At 36.0% G+C, this 22,854-nt stretch overlaps 3 protein-coding genes across 11 annotated transcripts; 2 read left to right on the forward strand and 1 right to left on the reverse strand.

The window, feature by feature from the left end:
* Nucleotides 1-308: 308 nt before the first annotated feature.
* LOC111793294 (PH, RCC1 and FYVE domains-containing protein 1) lies at nucleotides 309-12,737 on the forward strand. The gene is made up of 9 exons (XM_023675117.2): nucleotides 309-983; nucleotides 5,190-5,276; nucleotides 6,124-6,213; nucleotides 7,665-7,745; nucleotides 7,832-8,026; nucleotides 8,106-10,244; nucleotides 10,725-10,871; nucleotides 11,126-11,505; nucleotides 12,299-12,737. The coding sequence occupies exons 1-9, from the start codon at nucleotides 924-926 to the stop codon at nucleotides 12,429-12,431; spliced, it is 3,312 nt and encodes a 1,103-aa protein (XP_023530885.2). The 5' UTR covers nucleotides 309-923; the 3' UTR covers nucleotides 12,432-12,737.
* Nucleotides 12,738-13,669: 932 nt separating this feature from the next.
* Nucleotides 13,670-16,986, reverse strand: LOC111793295 (protein PATRONUS 1). Of its 4 annotated transcripts, none has more exons than XM_023675118.2 (5): nucleotides 16,901-16,986; nucleotides 15,594-15,722; nucleotides 15,098-15,355; nucleotides 14,849-14,892; nucleotides 13,670-14,252 (listed from the first exon to the last, which is right to left on the reverse strand). In XM_023675118.2, the coding sequence occupies exons 2-5, from the start codon at nucleotides 15,658-15,660 to the stop codon at nucleotides 14,067-14,069; spliced, it is 555 nt and encodes a 184-aa protein (XP_023530886.1). In that variant the 5' UTR covers nucleotides 15,661-15,722; nucleotides 16,901-16,986; the 3' UTR covers nucleotides 13,670-14,066. The 4 variants fall into 4 exon arrangements, with proteins under 4 accessions (XP_023530886.1, XP_023530889.1, XP_023530888.1 ...); XM_023675121.2 differs by having other exon boundaries at nucleotides 15,594-15,694; nucleotides 16,901-16,972; XM_023675120.2 differs by having other exon boundaries at nucleotides 16,866-16,968.
* A 162-nt stretch (nucleotides 16,987-17,148) lies between these two features.
* EMB2739 (embryo defective 2739) lies at nucleotides 17,149-22,354 on the forward strand. 6 transcript variants are annotated; one of them, XR_015420792.1, is made up of 4 exons: nucleotides 17,150-20,849; nucleotides 21,130-21,273; nucleotides 21,369-21,478; nucleotides 21,846-22,354. XR_015420792.1 is itself a non-coding variant. In XM_023675124.2 (2 exons), the coding sequence occupies exons 1-2, from the start codon at nucleotides 17,811-17,813 to the stop codon at nucleotides 20,633-20,635; spliced, it is 2,742 nt and encodes a 913-aa protein (XP_023530892.2). In that variant the 5' UTR covers nucleotides 17,149-17,810; the 3' UTR covers nucleotides 20,636-20,768. The 6 variants fall into 6 exon arrangements, 1 of the variants encoding a protein (XP_023530892.2); XR_015420791.1 differs by having other exon boundaries at nucleotides 21,893-22,354; XR_015420793.1 differs by having other exon boundaries at nucleotides 21,409-21,478.
* Nucleotides 22,355-22,854: the final 500 nt, after the last annotated feature.

The raw sequence follows: 22,854 nt of genomic DNA on the forward strand, positions 1-22,854 counted from the left end.
ATCCTCAAAACGTTCGTCTAACATGGTATCAAAGCCATGCCTTAAACTTAGTCATGCCAACAGATTGGTAAATCCTCAAAACTGGAGGGGAGGTGTTGGATGATGTAAGTCCCACATCGGCTAATTTAGGAAATGATCATGTTTTTATAAACAAAGAAGGTGGACAATATCATATCAACCGCTCTGCTCAAGGAAAGCCATAATTATAGTTTTTTATTATTAATTAAGCAAAAGAAAAAAAAAAAAAATTGTTTGTTTCCCATTTTGTCCCCGTCAAACTTGTTAAAGGGCATTTAACCCAATCATCCTCTAATCTGTGCTCTGTTGATGAGACACCATTTCTGCTTTACTTTTTTTTCCGAATTTTCGATTCACAGTCTCTCGACCGCACTGCCATTGGTTCTCTTCTCCAATTTCATGGAATTGGATTTGGATAATCTGTTTTCTTTGCTTGTTTCTCCCACATTGTTTCTTGTTTTCTTGCTCAGAAGATTTTTCGAGCTCCACGACGAGTTCACCATCTGATTGCGTGAAGTTTCGTTGCATTTTTCGATCAATTGGCGTTTGCAGAACGATTAAAGAAAAGGGAGCAGCTGGTTTTTTTGATATGCTTTAGTGCAAGCCTCAACAGTCTTCACCGTGTTAGTTTCGTCTCTTGCTTCAGTGTAGAGAGCTAGTGCAGTCAATTTTGTTTCTAGCTGGACGAACTTCACGCGGACTGAGGGAGTGGTGGTTGTGATTGTTGATTGATGGAGTTTTAGCTTAGTTTCAGTGTGGATTTGAGAGGACTTGTCGGAGAGTGATCGAGTGACTGAACGGGTTCATGAATGGAAGGTTTTCGTTTCGAAAATGGATGAGCTGTTAGAGATTGATTAGTGCTTAGATTTAGAAATTTGCAAAGGGACGGCATTTTCTTGTCTAGGATGGATAGGATGGCTCAGGATCTTAGTAGGACTGGCGCCGGCGAGAGAGATGTCGAGCAGGTACTTTTTCACATCTTCAATCCTTTTGTTATGTTTCCACGCAGTTATATGTTTATTTCGAGATTCAGAAAAAGAACTAGAAAAAAAACGTATATTGTGTGCTTCAATCTTGATCTTGAGCTTATTTTGCTATCTATTGCATCCTTAACCTCCTGTTTCCTTGATTATCAAGTCAGATGCTCACCTTGGTCACATTTTTGTTTTGGTTTTTACCTTTTCCGCTAGTTCTTTCAAATGATAATCTTGCATCAGAATATGATCAAAGGAATTTGGTTGGGTGTGTATACATATCTAGGAAGCATGAGGGTGTGTTTATCCTGAACTCTTGTAATCCTTTTTTGAAGTTCTATTTTAGTCTCTAACATTACTAAAAGTAGGTAGGGTTAGATTTATCCTAAATACTATTTTACAATCTTAGCATTCTCTTGAGCATTTGGAAGATCTTTTGCAATATTATGGCTTGGGGTTCTTCCTTTTCCCTGCTGTTGTAAATTCGTTCGTCAACGAATTTATCTTTTCTCTATAAAGCAAAAGTGTTATGAAGAGAATTTTGACATCACTAACGGGTTAGTGCCCATGGTACAAAGTAGAAATACCGAGGGCCGTTACGTGGGAGAGAAAAAGATGATCAGTTCTTATTGGTTTGGAGTATCATAAGCCCTCAGTCTTGATTGTTTAAATTCTGAGGGATGAAGAATAGTATTATTGAGATTAGATGGAGAATAGTATTATTGCGATTTTCTTGTGGGTTGAGGTAAGGTCCATATCTATCATCTTTGATTTTGTAAAGACACCTTGCTCTTCTTGGTCCAACTCTATAATACAACTGCCAAGTGTTTAAATTGGTGAAGGATTTAGCTTCAATGTTCAAACTCAGGATTAATCTTCTTGTTAAAGGAATGACCTTAATTTAAGGAATATCTTGTAACTCCCAGCCTTAATTTATTATTTTTGTAATACCATTTAATAGTTACCTAGTGTTTAGGAATTTATTTTTCTTGTACTTTTACCTAGTATCTAAGTATTTTATACTAAGTATTTAATTAGATTTATTTTATGTATTGTTTCCTAGTATCTAGAGATTTAGTTAGTTTTTTTTTGTAGTATGAAAGATACAAAGACACATATATCTTTCTAGAAATTAATAAAAAAGTGAGTTAAGATAATTTTCACTTACAACATAGTATCAGAGTCATTCTATTATGAGAGGTCTAATTAATCAATATAGCCTTTATAGTTACCAATCTTCTACCTCGACCGAAATTTATTCGGAGTATTCATAGCTACCGATCTTCCACTTTGAGCCCCATTCGAGGAAGTCAACAATCCCATTTTTGCTCGACAACCCATTTTCCAATGTGAGAATGTATATATATTTTTTCTTTTGTAGAATACTTGAAGGAAGGGTGACCACTTATTGGCCTTTTTTTCTTGGCTCATTTCAAGCCCATTTTTTGCCCAATAACAAATCCGAAGCAAGGAAAATGTATGAGCGGCGTTGGCTCGAGCCCACTATTTTTCCATTTTTCTTCACTAAAGTTTTCTGTTCAGCATTTGCTTGAAGAGGAGGCCCATTTTTCTTTGAGAGATAGTCAGGAGAATCAAAATTTTTGTCACTAGTTGAAGAAATTCCTATAGACAAATATGATAATGAATCACTCTAAGGGAAAGTAAGATTCTGATTACCTTGTTGATCAAATATCTCAAGGCAAGAGCATTTGATTGAGATCTGAATTACTCCACAAGCAAGATCAATTATGTCAAGCTTGAAAGATTGTACACTTGCAATCTAAACTACATAAAATTGCAAAGAAATGTAGCCCTTGGCTAAAGGAAAGCAAAAATGCTCTTTTTACTACATTTTTCAAGTCTCCTTTGCGAAGATAACATACATGGCTTTATATAGCCTCAAAATGAAACCCTTTACCTTCCATGAGCCATTTCAAGAGTTTGTAACCTTCATAACCATAATTAGCCTTATGTAAATGTAACCTAAAAATAAATAAAATGTCTTAAAACTTAATATATATTAATGAAACACCATAAATCTAGATTTTAATCATCCATCATAAACTTTTAACCATCTAAGAATAAATTGAAGCCATATTTGAAGTATCTTTAAGCCCTTGTTGCATAATTGAGACTTGATTCTTCTTAACGTGTAACTGATTGCAACTTGAGTTCAACTTTAATAGAACTTGACTTTATCTTGTGGTAATTTGAACAACATTATTCACAACTTCCTTCAAGTTCATTGCATGATTGAGATGCAATCAATTATATCACAATGTCCGAAGAAAGATGATATTCAACCCATTCGATTTTCATATTGACTCAATAGAGAAAAAGAAAATCTTAAATGGTCTTAAATTGTGTGGACATACCTTTAAGGAAATGAAATTTTTTGACATTTCATTGGACCAAGACCAGCAAAGACGTACCCAGGATTTGTTGCATGGGATGAGAATGACTCCATACGAATGTTATGGCTTGATCGAGTTCATGTACAAATCATTGAAGAAGAGGAAACAAGATCTCTAGAAGAAACTGCTTTCCTACTTGGGCAAATGAAGTCTTTTGCTTGATGAACGACCTAGTTTAGATGCATCGACCTAAAGAAAGAAACAATAGAAGAGACAACCAATGGAAGAGTAATAAAGACAATTTATGGTGTACTCACGGCAAGAAACTATGACACATGAAGGAGAGTTGTTGGAAGATGAACGGAAAACCTCCCGTCCGTGAATGGGAAAAACGGGGAGGCTCATAGAATCATGGTTGGAGAAACAAGGAAGAAATGTTGAATGCACGAGCTTACATTGCAGAGGAACCAATTCAGAATAGAAATCATCAATCGTGAGGCTCACAAAATCATGGTTGGAGGAACTAGGGAGAAATTTCGAAGGAACGGACGTACACCAAAGAGGAATCTAAATGAGAACAAAAGTCACCAATCGTAGAAACTAGTGGATTCTATAATGAAGCGATTGAGAGATTGAGGGTGTTTTTGGACTCTCTCAACAAGCCATCAAATTCTAGTGTTTTGACAATCTCAAGTAAGTCTTCATTCATCTTTTGTATAAATCCTTTAGAGATAGTTAGATTAACTTTTGGATTATAGACTTTGGTGCAACTGATCACATGACCCTCACTCACAATGTTTAAAACATATAAACCTTGTTTGAGGAATAAAAAAATTGCAGGCAAATGGAATTAGTGCAACTGTTGCAAGAATAGGCGATGTATCTTTCTCTCAAACCCTTACACTAAAACATGTCCTACATGTTTCAAAACTATCTAATAGTCTCATTTCTATACAACAACTTACTCACGGATGCCACTGTAGTGTTTCTTTCTACTCGTCATGTTGTGTTTTTGAGGACCAGGTCTCGAGACGGTAGATTGGACTTTCTAAGGAATTGAAGGACCTATACTACTTGCAACTACCTAAGAAAACAACAAGTCATTTCCTTGTTCAGTTCTTAGTTCCTCAAATAAAGATGCGATTTGGTTACATCACCTTCACATGGGTCGTCTCTCATTTAGAGTCTTGAAAATTATGTTTCCAGAATTGTTTCAAGGATTTCAAGGTTTTGAGTTTCATTGTGATATAATGTGAATTTTCCAAACATACGCGTGTATCGTTCTCTCAATTAAAATAAAAGATCTACGCCTTTTCATTTAATTCATAGTGATATATGGGGACCCTCAACTGTTACAAGCCATTCCACCGGTGCCCATTGGTTTCTCACATTAATTGACAATTTTGTGAGCCCCATGATTGGTGCTTGTGTAGCTACATTAGCGTACTTTTTATTATTTCATTCACATCAATGACATTGTCTCTTATCTAAAAATAGAACTTTACTTATGGTGCTTCCATTATTAAATCTTTGACTTTTTCCTTTATCTTTGTGTTTATATTTTTCGTACTCTTTATTATACATTAAGTAGGTGGACGAGAAGAGCTAGTGCCATGCTTGAACATATCAATATCTTTTCCATATTACTGTGAAAGCCCATTTCTACGCTTTGCTTGGTTGATCTAATTCTGGTTATTTATTTATTTATTTATTTTAATTCCTATGTAGACAAGCACACAAACATTTTATGATAGATTCCCCGAGCTTTATGTTAGCCTTTTAAGTCTATTTCTGTAATCATGCTGAGTACAGTATTTCTGCCTCTTCATCATTCTTATCATAGGCCATTACTGCTTTGAAGAAAGGAGCCTATTTGCTCAAGTATGGGAGAAGGGGGAAGCCAAAGTTTTGTCCTTTCCGCATTTCCAATGTGAGTACGGTCTTGTTTCTCCAGATGAAAAAGGAATACAAGCACATATTTTCTAAGTGCATAGCTTTGTAACTACTTCTGTATGTATTATAATTTATTTCTTATATAGTGAAGGTGTGTACAAACTAGCTCATACATTCATAGATTAAAAAAAAAAAAAAAAAAAAGAAGAGTAATCCTGCGGGTTTATCTTCTTGTTTATTTTCTACATGTTTTGGGTATATAAGCATGCTTTGATCTGATAATTTGTCGTGCAATCAGATTTGATTATGATTTTGATATAACTATCCATGATTTTGAAAATGGACATATTTGTTAAGATATATATTTTATCAAATATATATCATTTTTTATACCAGAAGAAAATTCAAAGTCACTAAGTTTATGCATTTATATGCTTAGAGAAACTAGTTTGATGATGCATTTCCCTCTAAAAGTTTATTATTTTTGTTCTATATTATTACATGTCTATTTCATATATTTCACAAGTGTTTGATATGTATCTTACAAATGTCGGTCTTATATTGACTTTGTACAATTAGTGTTTAAGACCATGTGTATTGTGCTAACCAAGTGTTCCATACAAGTGGGAGAAACACACAGTCACGCTAGCCAAACTAAAGTGTCCGTACTTCTTAATTTTTCATATTAGTATGCGTGCTTATTCATATAATTCTATGCAGAATGTATAATTTTCAAAAAATATTTTTTGTAATTAAGCATATAATTTTTTTTTCTGCGTGTGGTTTTAATGGGTAGATATTGGATTAGCCATCTTTTAGCTTGTCTCTGTATTTCACTTGCACTTTCATTGCAAAGATTCTGAGTAATATCTTTATGGTTTCAGGATGAGTCTGTTTTGATATGGTTCTCGGGGAAAGAGGAGAAGCATCTTAAGCTCAGCCATGTCTCTAGAATTATTTCTGGGCAACGGACTGTAAGCCTCCAATTCAAAATAATTATAATTTCCGAGTATCCAATTCAAAATAACTATTATTAGGGAGTACCGAATTCAATATGGTTATCATTTGCGGATATTTCCCATGATAGAGCTTAATGGTCCACTAGTTCAACGTTAAGGTGTATTTGAGTGAAGAAGGTAGCCTTGTGCCATGTTTAACTTTTTCTTTGATGCAATCTTCTTTCATTTTATTATTTGGATATTAAAAATGCTTATAGCGACAAATTTGCATTTTCATTTTTTAAGAGAAACAAATTTCATTTATGAATGAAATATAGGAGTAAAAACTCCAAACACCTATTTACGAGTACATAAATACTCCCCAATTGGAGATTAAAGAGGAAAGACTATAATTACTAAATGAGTGTTTGCATTTACACCAAAATAAAGTAGGAAACCGAATAAAATTCATAAAACAACCAAAAATAGAGTAAATATCCTTAAACATTCTTCCATTCCTTTAGCCTCAGAGAAACTAGAAAAAGACTCTCATTAGAGCAAGCCATAAAATCTTATTTTGAGATTATGGTTAAAAGTTCAGGATGCTAATTCTTTGTCATTTTCATGTCATTCTTAGACAAGAAGCCATTTCGTTAAAAGTAATTAAATTAAAAAGGATTCAAAAGAAGTTCATGAATACTGTCCAGTTGGAAATTGAAATCTATACATGATGGAAATTTTCTCGTACCTAGTGAAGGTTTTGATTAGATCCAAAAGAAATTTAAAGATTCTTTTTTCTCAACAATCTTAGATTCGATGCTTCAATAGTACAATCCCATTCCTTATCTATTAAGTTGGGCAAAAGTCCTAGCTTCCAGATTAAAGAAGGTGTTACTATTGTCAATTCAGTCAGTATCCATTTTTAGTAGACAAGTTGTTGACTCATTTTTAACTGCTAATGAAGTGTCAGGAAATTTGAACTCTAGGAAGAAAAAAAAAAAAAAAAAAAAAAAAGGATGGATAGTGAAGCTCAAATTTGAAAAAGCTTATGCTACAATAGACTGGAATTGCTCCATAGAAAAGAGTTTGGCAGAAGAAGCATCTTGTGAATTGGAGGTTGTATTTCAAACAATTCTTTCTCAGTCCTTGTAAATCGCAAGCTTACAGGTCTTATTAAGGCTTCTAGAGGCATAGGCAAGGAAATCCCCTTTCCCCAATTTTTTTTTGGTAGTTGTAGAAGTGTTTAAGAGCATTCTCTATAAGAGGATTTGTGAAAGGTTTCTTGATTGGTAAAGATACATCCACACCAACCACCTCCGTGTGACAGCCTAAGATACTCTCCATATATGACCCTTTGTATTCTTAAAGGAATGATGAAGGTCGCCTCTATACCAGTGACCTCCTTAAATAAAAGCCCATTTCTATAGGGCAAGTAATAAGTTGTATTCCTGATATGTACTAATTAATTGTGGTTCTAATTTTTTCAGCCAATCTTTCATAGATATCCACGGCCTGAGAAGGAATGCCAATCATTTTCTCTGATATATAACGAGAGATCACTTGATTTGGTGAGCGATTCTTTCACTTATTTACAGTAGTACTAAACTTTTTCTTGTTTTGATACTCCATAGTGTTTTTATTTATGATATACTAGATATGCAAGGATAAAGATGAAACTGAGGTTTGGTTTAGTGGCTTAAAAACATTAATTTCGCGTATCCATCATCGAAAATGGAGAACTGAATCACGGAGTGATGGGATGCTGTCTGAAGTTAATAGTCCTAGAACATTTACTCGAAGAAGTTCTCCCCTGCATTCCCCATTTAGCAGCAATGACAGCTTGCAAAAGGTATATATTTCTTTAGTTTTCAACTCTCTCAGCATTGTAAAATCAAGTTAAAGTGATATATCATTACATAAACTTTCAGGAAGGTGGAGAGCACATTAGACTTCACAGTCCTTATGGAAGTCCACCAAAATATGGTCTGGATAAGGCATTATCAGATGTAATGTCGTATAATATTCCACCTAAAGGTTTTTTCCACTCAGATTCTGCAAGTGGTTCAATTCACTCTTTGTCATCCGGAGGCTCAGACAGCATGCATGGCCACATGAAAGCAGTTCAAATGGATGCTTTTAGGGTTAGTCTATCTAGTGCTGTCAGCTCATCAAGCCAAGGTTCAGGAAATGATGATTGTGATGCCTTGGGGGATGTTTTTATTTGGGGGGAAGGAACTGGTGAAGGTGTCCTCGGTGGTGGAACTCGTCGAGTTGGTAGTTCTTCTGATTCCAAAATGGATTCTTTGCTGCCAAAAGCCTTAGAGTCTGTAGTTGTGCTTGATGTCCAAAACATTGCCTGTGGTAATCGCCATGCTGCCTTGGTGACCAAGCAAGGTGAAGTTTTCTCCTGGGGCGAGGAGTACAGAGGCAGGCTTGGGCATGGAGGAGATTCTGATGCTCTTCATCCAAAGCTTATTGACGCCCTCAGTAATTTAAACATTGAGCTAGTAGCATGTGGTGAATATCATACGTGTGCTGTCACACTTTCTGGTGATCTGTATACATGGGGTGATGGAACCTATACTTCTGGCCTTCTTGGGCATGGAAAAGAAGTAAGCCACTGGGTTCCAAAACGAGTAACTGGGCCCTTACAGGGTTTACACGTATCATCTATCTCTTGTGGACCTTGGCATACAGCACTGGTGACATCTGCTGGAAAATTATTTACTTTTGGTGATGGTACATTCGGTGTTCTGGGTCATGGAAATCGAGACAGCATTTCAATACCTAGAGAAGTGGAATCTCTCAGAGGTCTACGAACTGTCAGAGCTGCTTGTGGTGTTTGGCATACTGCTGCAGTTGTAGAAGTTATAATTGGAAATCCAGGTTCGAATAACAGCTCTTCAGGGAAACTGTTTACTTGGGGGGATGGAGATAAAGGTCGGCTTGGGCATGGTGACAAAGAGGCAAAACTTGTGCCTACTTGTGTTGCTGCTCTTGTTGAACCGAACTTTTGTCAAGTTGCTTGTGGACATAGTTTAACTGTAGCACTTACAAACACTGGCCATGTCTACACTATGGGAAGCCCTGTTTATGGTCAGCTAGGGAGTCCTCAAGCTGATGGAAAACTCCCGATACGTGTTGAAGGAAAACTCTCAAAAAGCTTTGTGGAGGAGCTGGCTTGTGGTGCATATCATGTTGCTGTTTTAACTTCTAGAACTGAGGTTTACACGTGGGGCAAGGGGGCGAATGGTCGTTTAGGTCATGGCAGCACTGATGATAGAAGTACTCCGACATTAGTTGAGGCTCTTAAGGATAAGCAAGTTAAAAGCATTGCTTGTGGCACCAATTTTACTGCAGCTATTTGCCTTCATAAGTGGGTTTCAGGTGTTGATCAATCCATGTGTTCTGGTTGCCGCCTACCCTTCAACTTTAAAAGGAAACGCCACAACTGTTATAATTGTGGTCTTGTGTTTTGTCACTCTTGCAGCAGTAAGAAGTCTCTCAAGGCTTCAATGGCACCAAACCCCAACAAAGCTTATCGGGTTTGTGATAATTGCTATCATAAGCTTAAAAAGTTTATTGAAATGGACGCTTCTTCCCAGTCTTCACTGAGCAGAAGAGGAAGCATGAATCAGGGATCAACTGAACTTGTGAATAAAAATGATAAGCTGGACTTGAAATCTCGGGCTCAACTTTCTAGGCTTCATTCTGTTGAATCATTCAAGCAGGTGGAAAGTCAGGCTTCAAAGAAAAACAAAAAACTAGAATTTAGCAGCAGCAGGGTCTCTCCAATTCCAAGTGGAGGCTCTCAGCGGGGAGCTCTTAATATTTCTAAATCTTTTAACCCGGTCTTTGGATCTTCAAAAAAGTTCTTTGCTGCATCTCTTCCTGGATCAAGAATTGTTTCTCGAGCAACATCACCAATATCTAGGCGTCCCAGCCCTCCACGTTCAACTACTCCCACTCCTACTCTTGGAGGACTTACCTCTCCAAGGATTGCGGTCAATGATGCTAAAAGCACAAACAACAGACTTAGCCAGGAAGTTATTAGATTAAGGGCTCAGGTAATTTCTTTTTTTCATTTTTTTTTCTGCTTTTAATCCTTTAATGACACTTATGTGATTTGATTAGTCAAAACTGTAATGATGTTTAGGAAGTGTCAGTGTACTTTTCTCGTTATAATTTGTGTAGATACTTATTCCTCAGAGACCACGAACCTTAGCCGATGGGGCCACCCTATTCGTATTCCGTGCTCCTCTTTTTTGTTCTTTTATTATTTTCTTTAATTAGGTTGCTTCCTTATCAAGAATAGTTTGTACATGAATAGTTTACAAAAGAGGAATATACTTATTATCTTCTGGGTGGATTTGTCTTTGGTATGTGGTTATTTCATCTTCTACCGGACGCCCTATTATGTTCATTCCTCTTCTGCTTCTTTGTTCGGCTTTATCCATGACAGTCTTATCTAATAAAACTTTACGGGAAGTAATAGACTATACTTATCGTGTTGGAGAATAAGTATGCTTAACCGAATACTCTCTCAGGTTGAAAACCTTACACGCAAAGCACAACTTCAAGAAGTTGAGCTAGAAAGAACAAGTAAGCAGTTAAAGGAAGCAATATCAATAGCAACTGAGGAGGCTGCAAGATGCAATGCAGCCAAAGAAGTGATCAAGTCACTAACTGCGCAAGTAAGATGGTTTTTAATGACTACTTCATGTTTTCCTTTTTATGACTACATAAATAACTATTATAGTTTGGTTGGTTATGTTGTGCTCGTACATTGGAGACTCTCAAATGATTGTCTTAAGCATTTGGTCAATTTTAATTTATACCCAAAATTTATTTTGATGCCCGGAATATGTTGCACGATTGTTTTATCCTAGAGTTCAATGCAAATTTTACCTAGTGACTGCTAAGTCTCTTTCAATCGGATGGTGAACAGCTGAAGGAAATGGCTGAAAGGCTGCCAGTTGGAGCTGCTCGTAACATGAAATCAACTCTTGCCTCTTTAAGCTCCGGCACAACCTTCAATCATTTGATCAACACTTCTATTGACCAATTAAGTGCTCAAGCAACATCCTTAGAGACAGACTCTAATTGTTCAAGTGTCCAGTTGTTTTCTAATGGGTCGGGTACCCCGAATAACCAGTCTTCAACTCAAAGCAAATTGAGTCAATTGGATTCAGCAAAGAATGGAAATAGAATCAAAGAAAGTGAATCTCGCCAAGAAGCAGAATGGGTTGAGCAAGATGAGCCTGGTGTATATATTACACTCACCTCACAACCTGGAGGTGCCAAGGATCTTAAGCGAGTTCGTTTCAGGTATTCACGTTTTTACCCAATTATATACCCAGTTTTCATAAAATACTGTTGCACTTATCCATCGTATGTCCTATTGGTAGAAACTCATGATAGCCAAGTATTTTTTGTTCTCACAGCAGTACATTTCTTGGTTGTGAATAATTGCTGGTTGTTTGAAAATTATTTCTTCTTCATTTTAGCTAACATTTCAAAAGTTTTTTCACAAAATAAAAAAGAAGAAAATTAAATAGGTTGTTTACTAGAAGCAGTGTTTTTATTTTGAGAAAGTTTCCTTGTGGTACCATTTCAAGTGTGGAGTATCAATTACAGTTTACAACATAGTGGTGCCTTAGCAACTACAAATTCTTTTGTAACTATCCGATGTCGATGATCATTCATCATGATAAGTTCTTGTAATTAGCTTCGTTTGGATGGGGTAATCTCTCCCCCTGCCTTTAGGTTGACGTTTGCTTTGCCTTAGTAATACACTCATAGGTTTCTTATTAAAAAAAGTTTGGAATACCAAGTTTTGAATGCATACTCCTGCAATATTATTTCTTTTTTATTTCAAATTAATGGTTAATACTAAGTTCATAGTGTTGGAACTTTAGCTTTAGGCTTTTAGATATCGTAGTGATTTAAGAACACCTTGGTAGACTAGAAAGAACAAAAAATAATGGAAGGGAAATTGTTAACTAAGCGATTCTACTTTCATTTATTATGAGTTTGTTTGTTCATATTGTAAGCAATCGACTGCCTGATGTTCTTTTCTCCATGCAAAATTTTCTGAACTATCATCACTGGTTGATTGCAGTCGAAAGCGATTTACAGAGAAGCAAGCAGAGCAATGGTGGGCAGAGAACCGTGCACGAGTTTACGAACGATATAACGTACGTGTGATGGACAAGTCTAGTATTGGTATTGGAAATGAAGAGTTGACTCATTGATTTGTGCAAACAGCGAGACACCCAATCATTTGCCAACTATGATGATGATAGGTTTAAAGAAAGGGAAAACATTTGGTACAATTAGATGAAAAATTTAGATGGATTTGATGATTTGTTTTCGAATGTCGATTTCTTGTTTCTTTCAGGTTTAGTGTTTTTCTTATTTGGTTATCTTTTCTCTTTCTTTTCCATTCTTCCTGTGTATGATTGTGTGGGTGGGGGTTATGAGAAATGTAAATACTACTACTTGCTGTCTATTGATGAAATGAGCTTCAATATAATTCCAAAAACATCTTGCCCCTCTTACCCCCCTTTTTCTTGCATATTCTAAATCTTCATTATTTATATTTGTTCCTTTTCGTACACGAATGATTCTTCCTTTTCGTATATTAAAACGAATGATTCTGTAGTGAAATTGTTTGTTCAGATTTGTTTAAAATTTTAGAAATTTGGGTTGACAACTCTTTGTTGGAAACATTCGGACTCTTATAGAAACTACTACATTATTTTGTGCTTTGGTTAGTACATTATTTTGTGCTTCATAGGGTGAAGAGGAATTTATAGGGCTTGGTTACTACATTATTTTGTTGTGCTTCATAGGGTGAAGAGGAATTTATAGGGCAGAGAGAAATCTACAGACTAGAAATGTATTTATAGCATAGATCCCTAAAATATTTAAATCTTTATTTTTAAGATATCTAAATCATTTTCTTAAAATAAATATACAAATATACCATTGGCTCATGCAATTAATATTTGACCTCGGGCAGTGATGATATTTTAACACTATTAACCAATATCCAATGAAAATCTATACAAATACATTGGATTCATACAATTATTGTGTTTGACCATATCAGACTAGTGATGATATTTTAGCACCATTAACCAATATCCAATGAGAACATGCTAGGACTTCTAGTATTTGGCATCTCGGAGCTTCTAAACATGCTTATTCGAAGTCAATTCGAAGTCAATTGACAGCCAATTGAGTAGTAAAAAAGAGTACCAACTACTCATTTGAATTTCAAGTTTACTACAAAAACGAATTCTAGTTCATCGCACATATATGAAATTTAATTTGCACATTCAAATTCATCGAAAAATTAGATTCTAAGATTTGGAACTTCTCAACAACCCTACAAAAAAAGGTTTCAAGAGATGATAGTAGGGAATAGCCATGAAAATAAGTAATAAACCATGGAAGAGAACCTATGATAGCCACATTTGAGGAAGGGTTTAAAAGCTATTCAATTAGTTTTCAAAGAGATCCACTTTCTAAAATTAGCAAGGTTGTCTCCAAAGCAAGAGTCGTGCTTTGCTTCTACAAACAGTTCATCGATGCATAGGTGCAGAAAAAAAAAGTCTTAGTCTATACAACTAACCAAAATGGACACTACAAGTTCAAGCACATTGCTGGTCAATTTATGTTGATTAAGAGTCTCAGCTGTCAGAAAAAAAAGTACTACCGATCAGTCATAAAATCAGACTTTCCTCCATTCTAAGCGAGAGAAGGGCTTTCTCGCTAATCATATAGATGAATCACTTGAATCAGTCGACTACTTTCTTACGAACGCTTTCTGACTATGGGAAGATAAGAAAACTTCAATCCTCGTGTGAATTCTCATAGTTTCATCATTCATGCGTAAGCACAAAGTTGAGTTCCTCAAATTGGCAAGAAAATGAAGTTGACGGAAAATCCCAACGCAATGGGGAGCGTGGGGGTGATTGTTGCTTGGCCAAATACTTTGACCAATTAGGAAGCTCAGGCATGAACAATTCATCCGGGTCAGGGTAACAATGTGGGGCATCAACATCAATCTATAGCATAAAGAGATTCACGACTCAGGATTAAAAACATAAAAACATAAGGACAAATTGACATAAAGATTGAAACATAGTAACTAGGAATATACTTTTTAAGTTTCGACTCATTTGTGTATTATCAATTTTATCAAAATTAAAAACTTCTCATATTCCTAGCTAATGGCAATACTTTCATTCTTAATGAATGAAAATAGGAGAATATTCTTGAGTTTGAGACACTTTTCTCAAGAAAAAAGTATATGTTTAATTAAAGGGAAGAGAAGAAACACATCAAGAAAAATCATATTATATCAATTGATCGATATCAATGTCTTTATATAACCCATAATTTCTCTCAGCCTACACACATCTACCTTAGATCATCTCCTCAAACCATAGTATTTAGATTCAAGAAAATCCCAACACATTAATATTCGAAGTAACTTGGAATTTATGACTAAAACACGTTTGAATTTTACAATTTCCTCCTATAAGCATTGAGTCAATCTATAGTGATGAATACGTATGTCCTTTTTTATGGTAACAACAGGACAAAGAATAAAAAAAATAAGTAGAGAATAATAATTTGAAAGTAGTTTAAGAAGAATTACCTTTGCTTGATCGGACGTATGACATCCAACTTTGGACAATGAGTCTGCATATGAAAATATGGGCTTTAAATCTCATATAAAGATGACGGTAAAATGATAAATTACTGGAGATATTTTACCATTCAGGACTTTCTTAATGAACATAGTAATAAAAGTAATCACAGAAGATTTCACAAAAGCAGTAATCGTTAGCAGACTTAGTTATTATCAAATTGCAAGCAATTTTATCCTCGGCATTCAACAGCTTACCATGTCCAGGAAGAACAAGATCCAAGTAAAAGGGAGACATAGTGGCTTTCCGTGCATCAACGCATTTATCATGATCATGCAAAAATCTTTCACCAGCTACATCAATTTCTTCCTTTGCTCTTTCCTGCTTCCTCAATGGAGCCTCCTGGCGACAGGTTGATTTGTTTGTAATGTCATTTAGAGCTTTACGCCCTGACCCTGCTATCCCTTTCTTGTGAATTATCTTTGAGCTTTTTCCATTTCCATCAGCAGAAAATTCTGTAGAAAATTTATAGAACTTAACAAAGAACATAATAGAGAATACTACAGGATGAACTGCTAAATGATGTTCTATGTTATATGAGAAATGCATGAACATGAAACTTCAAGCCATGGTTTACAGGATCTTTTCACATTAGATCTTCACTGACCAGCTTGACAATGCTCATTGGCCAAACAGATTTCAACCAAAACTAATGGCTTTCATGCAATGATGAAAAACAATTTGGAGGCTTACTCTTTTGAGTCATGCCCAAGTTTTCATTTGGGATAATCAGCCGCCCTGGGGTAACACGACTTGTCATTGTTGTTATTATCTTCTCTTCGGTGAATAGTGGCCTGGATAGTGATTGTGCAGTTTAATAATCTGAAGAAAATAAAAAAAAATCTTAAAACTAAGCAAATGGGGAATAATACAAATGTATACATTAAGCATAAATTGCACCTTCATCTTCGTTATAAGAATAAGAAATTAAGTAGTGTGGAATTAATATGTAATATGCAGAGTAGGGCAAGTGGTAGACCAAAGCATTTTTCCTGCGTCCTAATTGTTTACCACACAGTTAGGAAAGAGCTTTAAGAGGGCAATGAAAATGCTTCAAACATGTGGGTAACGGTCAAACCCACCGCTAGCAGATATTGTTCTCTTTAGGCTTTTTCTTCCGAGTTTTCCTTCAAGGTTTTTAAAACGCGTCTGCAAGGGAGAGGTTTCCACGCCCTTATAAAGAATGCTTATTTCTCCTCCCCAACCAATGTGGGATCTCACAATCCATACCCCTTCGGGGCCAGCATCTTCGCTAGCACTCGCTCCCTTTCTCCAACCGATGTGGGACCCCCCAATCCACTCCCCCTTCGGGACTCAGCGTCCTTGCTGGTACACCGCCTCATGTTCACCCCCTTCAGTCTTAACCTCCTCGCTGGCACATCGCTCGGTGTATACCATTTGTAACGGCCCAAGCCCACCGCTAGCAGATATTGTCCTCTTTGAGCTTTCCCTTTCGAGCTTCCCCTCAAGGTTTTTAAAACGCGTATGCTAGGGAGAGGTTTTCACACCCTTCTAAAGAATGTTTTGTTCTCCTCCCAACCGACGCGGGATCTCACAATTATAAGGATCTTGTTCACATTAAATTTATTCTAGATTTTTTCTTTTTTTAAAGTAAAATTCAAAGGTAATCAACGGAAGTAATGAAATTAGTCAAAATGAACTTCCTTGAAACTAGTACAACACTAAAATATACCACAAATTCTCAAGGAAAACCTCTACTTAAACCCTAGCAAGCAGTATAATCACATAAAACTCCTTCTACGAACTTGGAAAGCTATAAACCAAAACGAAATTCTACCAAGAAACACCGACACCAATAATAATAGAAACGAGATTAACCGAAAAACTCAAAATTCAACGATGCCTGATTGAAACTCCAGCATAAACATCATAATCAAACCCCGAACACAACAATCGAGAAAGAAAGGGGAAACGAATGGCAATTGTTAAAAGAAAACTACGCGCGATTTACTCGAATGATGTATAGAAAGCGGAGAGACCTGTGATCTTCTCGACAATGGAACTGAACTCTGCGTAGAAATGGCAGCCCAAAGAAGATGGCGCCTTCTCCCTATTTTGAAATTTTATGATTAAAATATATATATATATTTATATATATTTATATAAAATACAAAATTTTGAAGAATTTTTATTAAATTAGTCTATTAAAAATTAAAAAATTTTGATTTTTTTTTTTTTTTTTTTTTTTTTTTTTTTTAATAAAAAAAACGAAGTCGAATTATACGTTAAACAAAATTGTTACGTGGTCGACTTCCATCTTTTTGATAAGTTTTTGCCGCCATTTCCGAACATTGATATATGAGGATTTCTTGTTTGCGAGCCCACTTGATTCTGTTCTTTCTTCTCTAATTCACGAAATCTGAGAACGAGGTATTGTTTTTGATTTCTTCTTCCTTCCTCAGTAGCAGAAGCGAGTTATTGGCGATTCGTTGAACCCTAACATTCCGCTTTTGGAATATTGAGTGTGGAAATTGAATCTAGTTGTGCTCTGAATCAATAGAAAAGTTGTTTGTGGTATCAGTGATGATCGCCGAACAGGCATTAGATTTTTCCTTAATTTGTTTTGATATTTTTGGTTTGGAGTATGTCTTTGATTGGGTTTGTGATGGTTAGCTTTTATTCAAAGTACTGGCTTGTTCTGCTATGGCTTTTGACTGTGGAGCTATATCTCGCTGATGTTCTTTTAACATAACTTTTAGTTGCTAGGGAAGTTCGTTAGGACTTTCCATACCAATCTGCTCAGTTTCAAATGCCTGAGTTCTATGCTCCGCCTTTTCCAAACTAGGTGCTCGATCTCCGAATTACCATTTGTTAGCTGCTTTGCTGAAAGGTCAATTAGTGACTCCCTTTTTTCTTCCCCCTGTATCTCATCATATTGTTATACAATAGATGACTTCCAAACTCATTCACGTGGCTTCGTATGAAGCTGAAAATCATTTTGAGCTCTCTTTGAGACAAGCTTTCAATCTTCTTGAACCAAAATTGAGACCTCCATTTTGCTTAAAGATCCCAAATCCACAAGAATACTTGGAGCTGAATCAAGCTATTCTCTATGGGATTTTATGTGAACCACTTTTTGCTAAAACTCATATCAAGCATTTGCATGCAATAGTCATCGATGGTTATGGTTTGATTGTTTATCTGCTTCGGAAGGTTGTTAATGAACTATATCTTAAACTCATTGGTTCAGCAAAAAGTCAGATACTTTTTGTAACTGAGGAAATGATAGATGTATGTGCTGTAGGGGTTGATGGTGTTTTGATATCCCTGTTGAGGCAAATTGTTGGTGGGGATTTTGGTGAAGGGAATTTATGGTTGTGTTTTGAAATGGTGAATCTATTTTTGAACAAGTGGAGTTGTTTGTTGGAAGAATTTCCAGAGGTTATACCAAGTGCATTATATACCTTTCTACGGTTATTAGCTGATCACTGCAGATTATCTAGTGCAAAATTGGAGTCTCTGAAGCAATTAGAGATTAAGTTTTGCATTAAAGTAATAAGGGAGCAATTTCATTTTTGCTTGAAGATAGGGAGAGATTTTATTAGACTCTTACAAGACCTAGTTTATGTACCTGAATTTAAAGCTGTATGGAAAGACTTGTTATCAAACCCGAGCAACTTTAAAACCCCTGGTTTTTTGGATATTTCAAATTTTTATTATACGAGAACTTCAAGTCGATACTTTTTGCTTTGTATTACTCCAGAAATGGAGGCCCAACTACGGTTTTTAATGACAAATGTGAAACTGGGCTCTCAAAATCGCTACCAAGTGTGGTTTGCCAAGAAATTTTTATGTGGATCTGAGAGGGAAACTGTCATTTCTGACATCGTTCGGTTTATATGTTGTGCACATCATCCTCCGAATGAAGTCATTCAGTCTGATATTATTCCAAGATGGGCTGTTATAGGATGGCTTTTGAAATGTTGTAAGAAGAATTATATTGAAGCCAATGCAAAACTTGCTCTATTTTATGATTGGCTTTTCTTTGATGATCAAACTGACAAAATTATGAACATTGAGCCTGCAATGCTGTTAATGATATTTTCTATACCTAGATACATTGATATGGTGCACACTCTTCTTGAATTTCTATTCCTTCTTGTGGACAACTATGATATCGAAAGGAAGGATAAAATAGCTTTGGGTGTCTCATCAGCTTTTAGTGCACTTGTTGAGAAAAGAGTAGTTTTTTCATTGGACGCTTTGATTTCTTTTGATGGCCTTTCTCCAATACTACGAGACAGGCTAAGGATACTTTCTTCAGGTAGGAAGGTTCAAGTTCCAAAGGAATCACAATTATTTGGTGTACCTGATCACTCTATAAAGCCTCATTCTCCTCCAAGTAAATCTTGTGCAGAAACTGGCGTCATATATTCTGAAAGGCAACCTAGCAGCATTGTTGCCCTTGGAAGTGCTACATCTGTTGGTGCTTCTGTTCCTGTTGTGGTTGATGTATCTGCCTCTCATCATTCAGTTGTGATGGACGATGTATGTGCTTCTCATCATTCAGTTGTGGCAGTCGATGTACGTCAGTGTGACAATGTAGAGATTTTGGTGAAAAAACTTGGAGAAGTTATTAGGAAATCCTACAAAATGGGCCTCAAAACTCTGGAAGAACTTCTAGTTTTATTTCTCTCGCTTGATGACAATGCACAAGCTAGCAGAACAATAAGCACTGAAATATTGTCTTCCAGAATTGTAAATACCTATGAGTTGAGCGGGTATAATCTATTTTCTGCTCTTGAACTACTTCCTAATGATCCCAGCTATGATGATGAAATAGGATCTGCCACTGCCTTAATAATCCGTACCTTCATCTTTGATCATGGAAAAAAGCTACAAGAATTACTTTTATTTTGTTCTAGGAATGGTTTGCCTGTGGGAGCCCGATTGTTGTCTTATGTATCTCGTCTAGCTTATGAGGTAAACAAAGCAGATCTTACAGGCAATTCAGAGATTAAGAACAGTGATGGTGCAGAAATTGATTCAAAGAACCAGTTTTTGATGTTTCATATGAATGGGTACTACTCTTTCAGGAATGGTATGAAAGAAAACCCTCAAGAAGCAGTTGTTTCGTTTTCTAAAATAGACAAGGAGGTGATTGCTGAGTTGGTAACAAATGCCTTTTCTGCTTATAGATCTTTCCTTGCTAATTCAAAAGATATTTTGTACAAAGACGCAGATGTATCTTTAACCAAGGTCTTCTATCTTGATTTGGTGTCCTGTGTGGAACGGAATGCTGGGAGGGCGAAACACTTATTTTGTTGCGTATTTGATCTTCTCTCAGATATATGCATATGCAAGGAGGAGATTGTAAAATTACTTGTTACCCAGTTAGATGACACTGATCTTGTGAATATGCAGTTTGAGATCATCAAAAAGAAATTTTCTGTGTTTGGTAAGGATGCTGAATCCATTTTTCTTTTAGTTAAAAGCTCTCTGAACTGGGGTTGTTTCGAACAACATAAACTCTGGGGCTTGATAAGGTCAGAGCTTATAGTCTCAAAGGTTCAGGTGGAGAGCATAGTTCTGAAGCTTTTCTGCTCCGGTGTAATAGATGGAAGCATGCATGCCATTGCCGTCGAAGGTCTTTTAAATTTATGCTGTTATAATGCACCATCACCTCAACTTGTTGAGGCTATCATGTTATTACCTAATGATGCATTTCAGGGCTTCTCTGCTGCTGTCTTGGCTGCCTGGGTTGTATCGAATGAGTCAATGCTATTTCATAGCTTGGTTGATTTTGCAGAGAAACTCAGCAAGATGAGTGAGAGTGAAATTGTGGTAAATCAGTCTGCAGTCTTATGGTTGGTGAATTATTTTAGTGCTCAAGGAATGAGCTACGAAACCATTTATAGCAACCTGTATGGAGGTTTCTTGGGTGGAAAAGAAAAACAGTCATGAAAATGTGCGGTTTTGTGTTAAAAGGTAAGTACGAGATGACTTTCCCAATTGTTTTTGGTTACTAATATCTTTTAAAGTTTCTTCGGGATTAGATTCACGATCAAAATCTAAGATGTTTGCCAATAATGGAGATAGAAGTTCATTCAGATTCTAAATAAATGACTATTTTTCTGATGAGTTGGTTTTCAAAGAGAACTTTCTCCCTAACTATTGAATCAATGACTAACTTTCTCCTTTCCCACTCGCTGCTTATAACCAAATACCACAACAAGCTCCCTAACTATTTGCTAATATACCCTTGTAGTGCCTCTAATATCCTCCAATGGCATTCCTGTCATAAACTTTTTGTGAGTTCACTAAATGATGGGGGGTTTGCATAGTGGGAGGATTCAACAAGCAGAGGGCGTTGCATTGGTGACATGGACCAAAACTTAAAAAGACCAAAACTGTAAGTGACCTCCATTTAGAAATATCTATCTTGTATGCTATTTGTAATTAAATGAGGAAGAGATATAATCTCACACATCCACAACTGGAAATCAGTTTCCATCCTACTTGCATGGTTGCACTTTATGGCTGAAAGGACTCATCTATTGTGCCGAGATTTCATGGAAATGTGGATGCTCTTTTTGGGGCCAAGTAAATAATAACAGGTTTGTTTTCTCTACTACCAGTACCATCAACATTCATGCTTTACAGTTGAATGTGGAATTCATTACTGATACCTTGAAGTAACTTCAATTACATCATGGACTTGTATAAAATGAGCTACATGACAAGCTCTATTATTTGTTAGGTCTCATTCTCTTTGATTGTAATTCATTGAGTTAGTCCTGGTTGGCCTCCTTTTAGGCCCTTAATTATTTGTTAGGTCTTATTCTCTTAGATCGTAATGCATTGAGCCAGCTTGTCTAGGTCCTTTTAGGGTGGTGTTTTTACAGTCCTTTTTTTGTTTTTTGTTTTGTTTTTTTTTTTGTTTTTTTTTTTTTATTTGTTTTTTTTTTGTTTTCTTTTTTGTAGCATTTTTTAATTCAAGAAAGAGGATTGGAATATTTGATTGAATGCAGTTCGAGCAGCTCTTTGGAACCTTCTCTCATGGTTAGGAAGAAATAGAAGGGTGTTTCTCAATACGGAGAGGAATGTGGACAACATATGGCAGTTTGATAGTTACAGTTCTTGATTCAATGATATAAAGGCACACACATCCGATCCTCCTGAACATTTTTGGTAAACAAACGAGGACATTAGTTTTTTCATTGCCAGTTCAAGGCAGTCAAAGATCAAAGCCAGTGAAGAGCAGGCCTTCCCTCTCTTTCTTCCCTTCCATTCAAGGAGAGAAGTTTCACAATTAGATTAGTTTGGTACTTTCTTTCTGAATTCACTCCGGATATGAAATACATAGAAGTCTATTAGTTTGTTGTGGATATTAATACTACATGAAATGTGAAGAAAATGGCAATAAATGATATTCATACAAATTGTATTCATTTAAAGTGAATTAGTATGTATTGCCATGCCTTTCTGAAGTGTTTATAGATGATCAAAAATTCTTTTAGTATTAATTTGTACCGTCTGGCTACATTTTAGAGGGGTAAAAACTGTTCTTTAGTTGATATTCATACAAGGTAATAGAGAGAAGCAATTATACCTAACGTGGAGGATTAAAATCTCTGACCTTTTGATTGGGAGTGCATGTTTTATGCCGGCTGAGCTATGCACATATTAGCTAGTGTATATGTCAACTCGAGTATAACTCGATTGGTTAGAACATTACACATTTTTCATAAGATCGAAGGGTTCAAATAGGACGGAAAAAAAATTACCGTCCACATTAGGAAGAAAAGAACTCCCTATGAAGGCATGTGTTTGAATGAATAATCTAAATTTTGTAGATCTAAACAAATCCTATGATCATAGCTTCAGATTTAATAAACTTTCTTCAAAGCTTTAACCATCTGAATTAAGTGATCCAATATGAAAGAGAAGAAATTAAATTCCATTTAGAGAGAGAACAATACGTTGGCAATTA

The sequence above is a fragment of the Cucurbita pepo genome, chromosome 4 (genome assembly GCF_057944985.1).
Source record: "Cucurbita pepo subsp. pepo isolate OVF chromosome 4, ASM5794498v1, whole genome shotgun sequence".
Classification (NCBI taxonomy): domain Eukaryota; kingdom Viridiplantae; phylum Streptophyta; class Magnoliopsida; order Cucurbitales; family Cucurbitaceae; genus Cucurbita; species Cucurbita pepo.

What these genes read in the sequence shown, in the direction of transcription:
- LOC111793294 (XM_023675117.2), top strand. Translation starts at nt 924, where the DNA reads ATGGATAGGATGGCTCAGGATCTTAGTAGGACTGGCGCCGGCGAGAGA. An exon ending in GTCCTTTCCGCATTTCCAAT is followed by an intron (nt 5,277 to 6,123) that starts GTGAGTACGGTC and finishes TTATGGTTTCAG; the next exon opens with GATGAGTCTGTTTTGATATG. An exon ending in TTATTAGATTAAGGGCTCAG is followed by an intron (nt 10,245 to 10,724) that starts GTAATTTCTTTT and finishes ATACTCTCTCAG; the next exon opens with GTTGAAAACCTTACACGCAA.
- EMB2739 (XM_023675124.2), top strand. Translation starts at nt 17,811, where the DNA reads ATGACTTCCAAACTCATTCACGTGGCTTCGTATGAAGCTGAAAATCAT. An exon ending in GCATGCCATTGCCGTCGAAG is followed by an intron (nt 20,509 to 20,591) that starts GTCTTTTAAATT and finishes GATGCATTTCAG; the next exon opens with GGCTTCTCTGCTGCTGTCTT.
- LOC111793295 (XM_023675118.2), bottom strand. Translation starts at nt 15,660, where the DNA reads ATGACAAGTCGTGTTACCCCAGGGCGGCTGATTATCCCAAATGAAAAC. An exon ending in CTTGGGCATGACTCAAAAGA is followed by an intron (nt 15,356 to 15,593) that starts GTAAGCCTCCAA and finishes AATTTTCTACAG; the next exon opens with AATTTTCTGCTGATGGAAAT. An exon ending in ATACGTCCGATCAAGCAAAG is followed by an intron (nt 14,253 to 14,848) that starts GTAATTCTTCTT and finishes TTTATGCTATAG; the next exon opens with ATTGATGTTGATGCCCCACA.